Source organism: Tamandua tetradactyla, chromosome 16 (assembly GCF_023851605.1).
Source record: "Tamandua tetradactyla isolate mTamTet1 chromosome 16, mTamTet1.pri, whole genome shotgun sequence".
Taxonomy (NCBI): Eukaryota; Metazoa; Chordata; class Mammalia; order Pilosa; family Myrmecophagidae; genus Tamandua; species Tamandua tetradactyla.
Genome location: NC_135342.1, coordinates 10,289,320 through 10,296,456, shown reverse-complemented (window position 1 = coordinate 10,296,456; position 7,137 = coordinate 10,289,320). Strand labels below are relative to the sequence as shown.

Here is a 7,137-nt window from a genome sequence, read left to right as displayed (position 1 = left end):
ACAAGGCAGGTTCTCCCTGCCCTGGACCTCAGGAGCCCCTGCCTACGGGACACAAAGAAGGGAGGTGCTGCTGGCACAGGTGCAGCAAGGCTGGGGCGTTTGCCCCCCCACCCCCCGCCCCAGGGCACAGCAGGGGCCAAGGCAGGCACTTGTCCCCATAGGGCTCCAGGCTGGACACCATGGGCCACTGTGAACATGTCTGGAGGAGGAATTAAATGAATGGAAGCATGAAACTTGGGGTTATTACATTTTTATTTTCTTAGAGCCACGAGGAGTTGTGAGAGGCGTGTGCTTTGGGACAGGGTGTCAGTGCAGACTTCACACCCCAGTGCTCTGTGCCTAAGGGATCCAGATCAAGGCCGTGTGGGTGGGGGCACAGCTCGGGAGGCAGCGCCTGAAGAGGCTGCTTTGGGAGACTGGGGTTCCCAGATGGGGGTAAGGAGCAGGGGGCTGGGCTGGGAGCCTGGGGTCCGAGGGAGGAGGAGCAGGGGAAGCCCGAGAGGTCAGCTAGGGCTACTGGGCTGGGTCACGCTAGCGACCCTCTTCCCTGGATTGTCTCCTGGATCCAGTTCCAGTATTTGCACAGGTTGGTGTAGACCCCAGGGTACCCAGGCAGGGCACAGCGCTCCATGCCCCAGGACACAAGGCCTTGCAGCTGTCCTTCGCACACAAGGGGTCCCCCGGAGTCACCCTGAGCGGGGAGGACAGAGCAGGAGACACAGGTGGACAGACAGCCGGAGCCCAAGAAGCAGAGATGGGGAGTGGGCCGGCCGGGAGAGGCGGGGGCACTTCCTTCCCCCTCTGTTTCTCTGTCTTTGCTTCTGTCCCCCGGGTCCCGCTGGGCCTCACCCTGCCTCAGCTCTATCTCTAGAAGACTTTTTGTCTTTCTTTTTGCATCCCTCCCTGCCTCTGCCCCTCTCATGGCCGGATGAAGATGTCTACGACAATATATGTCATAACAGGGTCGATGGCAGCCACCAGAGTTAACGCCAACAGCTCCCCCAAGAGGTGTGTTTCCCATTTGTCAGATGAGGAAACTGAGGCAGAGGGCGTGAGGGCCGGTCCCCAGGCTCGCACAGAGGGAGGTGGCGGCGCCAGACGATTAATTATCCCTCATCCCGGGGACTCCCTCCCCATTGGGACCTCTGCAGACTTCCAGACCCTTGGGACCCCGTCGTCCTAAGCCCCAGGCCCGACAAGGCCCCCTTCTCCACCTCCCACCGTCACGGCCCCTCTCACCTGACAAGAGTCCTTCCCGCCCTGCCGGACCCCGGCGCAGACCATGCCGGCAGTGATGGCCCTGGAGTAGGCCTGCCTGCACGCCTGCTCCGAGAAGATGTGGACGTTCACGCACTGCAGGGCATTCGGGTACCTGGCTGGGGGCACACCAGGGGCTGAGAGCTCTCACACCACCCCCCTCCCCCTCAGACCCCGGGGGTCAGGGCCCCAGCCCCTCCCCTCTCAGACCCAGCGGTCCAGGCCCCCAGCCCCGCCTCCTTTACATCCGGGGATCCAGGCCCCCCGGGCCCCTCTTCCCCTACATCCGGGGATCCAGGACCCCGGCCTCGCTTCCCCTACATCCGGGGGTCCAGGCCCCCGGCCCCGCCTCCCCTACATCCGGGGATCCAGGCCCCTGCCCCTCTTCCCCTACATCCGGGGGTCCAGGCCCCCGGCCCCGCCTCCCCTACATCCGGGGGTCCAGGTCCCCGGCCCCTTTCCCCCAGCACACAGGCATCTGGGCCTCACCGACTGGGGTGGACGTGGTACCCCAGCCTGACACGCGGCAGGTGGTCCCAGGTCTGGCGCAAGAGTTAGCCACGCTGATGGGCCTCACAGCCCTCCCGAGACGGGCGGGCCGCTCGAGCTGCAGCAGCATCAGGTCATTGTTGTTGGTCCGGGCGTTGTAGCTGGGATAGGGCACCTGGCGAGCCACGTTCAGCACCTGCTCTGTGGCCTCCCATCTCCTCATGTTGTGCTTGCCCAGAGCCACCGAAAGGATCCTGGCCCACAACACCCAAGAGTAGCCTAGCTCAAGGGCCGCCCCGAGACCACCCCGCCTCCAGCCCAGGTCTCTTCCCTGGTGATGAGCTTCTCCTCAAGTTTAACCTGCTACCTTCTAACTGCAGGCTAAGCAAAACCTGAACTCTTGTGCCCTTACTCATGGCCTGGGTGTTCTCTCTTGGCTGAACCCTATTTTGCTCCCCTCCCTCCGTTGAATTGCTTTCTGGCCTCTGCCTTGGATGTGAGGTGATGGTTGCAAGTTCTTGGTTTAGGTCCAGGGTTTGTGGCGGGTTTATGCTTTGAATTCTAAGTGAGACTCAGGGGTATGGCTAGAGTTGATCTTCTAGAGCAGGCTCCAGGGCAGCTCTGTCTTGGATATTATCTAGGGGACTGGGTTCTCGACTCTCTGAGCTTTTGGCTCTAGTCTGTGGTTCTAGATTGAGTCTGGATTAGGGCATAAATTTTAGACATAAGTGTGAGTTTTAGTTTTAGAGGAGCCTGAGGATTCTCTATTGAGCAATGAGTTATGACCTGGACTCTAGCCACTAGTTCTGTGCTTCAGTTGGGTTCAGGGTTGTAAACACTGGTCTCAGAGCTTGATTCTAGGCTGGGCTCTGTTTCACACTCAGTTCCAGTCTGTATCTGGGCCCTGGGTTCTAGAGTGGTTTGTGCCTTCAACCTCAGGTTGGAGACTGAAATCTAGGTACAGCTCCAGGTTATGGCCTGAACCAAGGTTCTAAATGCTGGTTATACTCTGTCCTTTGTCTTAGATTTGGGGCTGAGTGCTGGCATCTGGCTTCCAGATTGAAGTTCCAGCTGCAGCCGTGGGTCTGGGTTATTAGCACGAGGTGAGTTCTGGGCTCTAGTCAGGACAGGGGCTCCTAGGCTGGGGTCTAGGTTCTGAGTTTATATCTAGAATCTGGGATGAGCTCTGGGTTCTATGTGGGGCTTCTGATTATGGTCTGGATTCTGGGTTTGAGACACTGGGTTGAGGTCTGGGTTCTAGGCTGTAGACGAGGGTCTCAGTGAAACTTTGGATCTGGAACTGGTTCCACCTTCTGTTCTCCATTCTAAGCTCTGAGCTTTATGTTCCATTGTACTCAGGGTTCTGGGCTTACAGTTGGATGGCAGGCTCTGAATTCTAGGCAGCATTCTAAGAAGGGTTCTGAGTTTCTGATTGTAGACTGTGCCCTGAGTTCAACCACCAATATGGAACAGATTTCAAATCTTCATCTCTATAAAAAGCTTAGCTTTGGATGGAGCTCCAGGATATGTGTGAGGTTCTAGATTCTACAAGAGACCCTAAGCTGGCCTATGGGTTCTAAGCTGTTAACCTGCTTTCAGAATCCAAACCGAACTCAAGATTTTCCATGTTCCGAGCTGTGTTCTTGGTTCTAGGTTCTTATCTAAATCCTAAACCAGTACCTGGGTACCCCACGGAGTTCTAATGTGGACGCTGCGTTCTAAACTGAGCTCTGGGGTTCTAGATTCTGGGATGTACTTGGCACAAGACTTGGGCAGGCGGGGCTCACTCACGGGCGGGCACAGTGGGCAGCGGTGATGGCCCACCGGTCGGACAGCAGGACGGCGCCGCAGAAGAAGCGACGCCCGGGGCCCGCCATCAGGGCTGCCTGCCACGGCTGGGAGTTCTGGGTGCAGGTGTAGCCACCAATTATCTTGTTCTCCTCTGTCTGGTTCTGTGCCAGGCCTAGGAACGAGCAGGCTGGGAAAAGCAGGTGCTCCCCACTCCTCAACTCGCCCGGATCTCCAGGCCCCTCCCCGGCCACCCCACTCTGTGGCCCCTGGTACTTGGCCACGGCCACCTCTTCAGGCCACCTCATCAGGGTCGTGCTCTGTCCACTCTCCCAGGCCATTCATCATCACTTTTTGCAACATGCCACACCCCCTTGCTGCGCCTTCCCTAATGCTCTTCCATGGACCCTCCCGCCAGGATCCGTCCCCCCACCACGCCACAGCCCTGGCATCACCCTCCACATCGCTGCTGTTGGTTGCCCAGCTTCTCCATGTCAGCTCTCCCATAGCCCCGTCAAAGGGGCACCCTGCGGCCTCCTTTCCAACAGACCCAAGGGTTCTCCACAATTCCTCACTTATTTCTCCCCATCAGTTTCCTCCTACGACCCCCACCCCATAATTTGCCAAAGTCTCCACAATTTGGAGCTGGCAGCGGTCCCCCCAGCATGCTCCTCAGCTGTGACCCCCAAACACCCCCCCCCCGACCTGTGAGCATCCTGGTTCTTACCTACAGCCAAGATCTGAAGTGCTGCCAGAAGGAAGAACATTCTGGGAGCTGGAGTGGGTTACAGGCTCTGGTAAACAGAGAGAGAAAGTGAGAGGGAAGGAGGCTGCAGGAGACACAGGTTGAGTCAGGACAGGGGGAGCCACTCACGCTGAGACTGAGACCCTCTAAGTCACGAGACAAGGACCAAGAGGGGGTCTTGGGTTCCTTGGGTGGTGGCAGAAGGGAGGGTGCCAGGCAGGGCTCAGGTCCCGCCTTGCTGCATGGAGGGAGCTGGGGTGGTGTCTGTGCCCTGGCCACAGGACGCGGGGCCTTTTATCCTTGGCCTGGGCAGCTGGCCCTGCCCCTCCCCCGCCCTTATGACAGTTTTTTTTTAATTGCCTGGTTCCCGTTCCAGAACTCCCTGGTCCCATGGCCTCCCTCCCCTTCCCAGCCGGAGAAACAGGCACAGTTGTTAATCAAAACTGCCAGCCTGAAGAAGGTGCTATAATCTGGGAAGTATTGAGGGAGGGAGACCCCAGGGCAGGGGGGTGGGGGTGGGGGCTCAGATGAAGATGCCGGGAGGGGTTGGGAGAAGGAGGGAGGGAGAGGCAGAGAGAGGCAGCTGAGGGAGGTGAGAGGCTGGGAAACGAGAGAGCAGTGAAATATGAAGGTGGACGGACAAAGAGAGCAACAGAAATCAGAAATACAGGCACAGCAAGAGAGAGAAAGGGAGCGGGGGCAGGAGGGAGGGAGAGACAGGGAAAGATGAGGAAGATGATGAATATGGAAGGGAGAGCAGAGAAAAACAAAGGAAAAAAAATAGGACACAGAGAGAGGGTGGCACAGAAGCAGATTCATGGAGAGATGAGTGTGGGAAAGTGGAGAGAGAAGAGGGGCAGCAGCAAAAGGGAGGGAAAGAGGTGAAGAAGGGACAGAAAGAAACACAGAAGAGGAGAAAAGGGTGATGAGAGAAGAAAGAGGCAGAGAAACCATCTCTCCCACCATACCCGGTAACGGTCATGACAGAGCCAGGCGTGGAGGAGAGAGAAAAGGAAGCGGTAATGTAATGGAAGCAAGAGCAGGAGAGGGAGACGTACATGCAGACAAGACGGGGAGGAAGGGAGATGGGGAGAAGAGGGAGATGGAGAGGAGAGGGGTGGAGAGAAGAGAGGGGTGCACAGAGGAGAGCGAGACTGAGAAAGAGGGGACCGGAGGCAGAGATGGAGAGGCAGAGGGCTGGGGTCAGGGCAGGGCGGTCCTGGCCCTAGGACAGTTTCCGTCTCCTGTGCCTTCTCCATCTGGGGTCCTCACAGTCCTGAGACTTGGGCGAGCAAGGACCCCTGCAGGAGAGGAGCAGAGTCTGTGCTGGAACTGGTGTCTCGACTCAGGCTCTGCACGCGGGTAGGGGGAGAGAGCCAGAGGGGGACAGAAATGCAGAGGGAGGGACACAGAGACCCAGGGAGAGGGGGAAACAGACCTAGGGAGAGGGGACAGAGACCCAGAGAGAGGGGGACAGAGATGCAGAGAGAGGGGACCAGAGACCCAGAGAGAGAGAAGGGGACAGAGACCCAGAGGGGGAATCAGAGACCCAGGGACAGGGGCACGGAAACTGTGGGTGCTGCAAAGACCTGGAAAGGGCGTCCAATACCCCATGGTTGTGCGGTGATTGGGGTGCAGGGCAGACCCCAGAGGTCAGAGAGCACGGGAGGGGCAGAGTGGGGAGGGGTGCCATGCACCCTGAGGTGGGGCCCCAGGGCTGTGGTCCCCTCCTAACTCAGCCCCTTCCTCCCCTATTGTCCTCCGCCCCTCCCCCAGCCTTTTAAATCCCCTAATGATTGTAATTTGTCTCAGGGCCTTGGCAGCTCCACCAAGGCTCGGTGACTCAGGCGGCTCGCCTGCCTGCTCGCTGTCCCTCGCTCACCCCAGAACTGCCTCCCAAACCACTTTCCTGCCAGGCTGCGCCCGTCCCAGCCTTTCCCCGCCTGGGCGCCGGCCTGGGCTTTCGCTTGGAGCTGGTCTTTATCCTGGGTCTGTCTGTCCATCTGGGGCCTTGCTGTCCGTGCTTCTGGGTCTCATCCACACCTCGTCCTAAACCAAAAGGCCTTGGTGGCTGCACAGAGCCCTCTCCCTTTGAAAACGGCATCTCTGGCAGCACAGGGATGGAGCAGCATGGCACTGCCTCCAGGGCCATGGGACAGGGCCAGGTCACCACAGTAGAGGTGGCTGGACGAATGGACACGCGGGAAGAAAGTACAGGGAAGTGTGCAGGCACATGCAAATGGAAATGTGCATGAAGACGCTGAAGACGGGGTCAGATCGCAGCCTCCTTAGCCCGGATTTCCGACGCCTGGATTGCATATGGGACCTGAGTTTTATGCAAGATATCAGACGCTCCGGCTGGGGAAGCTGGAGGAAGGATACCTGGGACTGGCTGTTATTGGACAACTGCCAGTGGGTCCACAGGGACTGCAAGATACAAAGTTAAAAACAGCACATAAAAAAGACATCCCGCCCGCCCCACTCGATTGGAGCAGAAAGCTCTGATGTGAGGGACTCGAGGGCAACCCCGCCTGAGCGAAGGCCTCGGGAAGTACCCTGCTTGAGCAAGAGGCCTTGGTGAACCCAAGGGAGCCCCTGCCCCACCCCACAAAAAAAGGTGGGTGTCAGGGTGGATAAGGCTCCGTTAATGATCAATAGCTCCCCAGGGCCTGCAGGCCCCATCGCAGCCTCATGTAGTGAGTGTGGGGCCCCTCGCTGCCCTGCCGGCAGACTTGAAGCTCTTGGGGCCCCTCACTGCCCCCACCGCCACCCTACACAGCCTGCCGTGTCATGGCTGCACCATAAATATTAGTTGCATGAGCGAATGGCCAGAGTCCCTGCCCTTCGAGAACTCATAG

General features: G+C 58.5%; 1 protein-coding gene across 1 annotated transcript; it reads right to left on the bottom strand.

Moving 5' to 3' along the window:
• Positions 1-238: 238 nt before the first annotated feature.
• On the bottom strand, positions 239-4,557 carry KLK14 (kallikrein related peptidase 14). The gene is made up of 6 exons (XM_077131047.1): positions 4,409-4,557; positions 4,262-4,328; positions 3,538-3,709; positions 1,747-2,000; positions 1,240-1,376; positions 239-691 (listed from the first exon to the last, which is right to left on the bottom strand). Exons 2-6 carry the CDS (start codon positions 4,299-4,301, stop codon positions 527-529), a joined length of 768 nt encoding a protein of 255 aa, XP_076987162.1. The 5' UTR covers positions 4,302-4,328; positions 4,409-4,557; the 3' UTR covers positions 239-526.
• Positions 4,558-7,137: the final 2,580 nt, after the last annotated feature.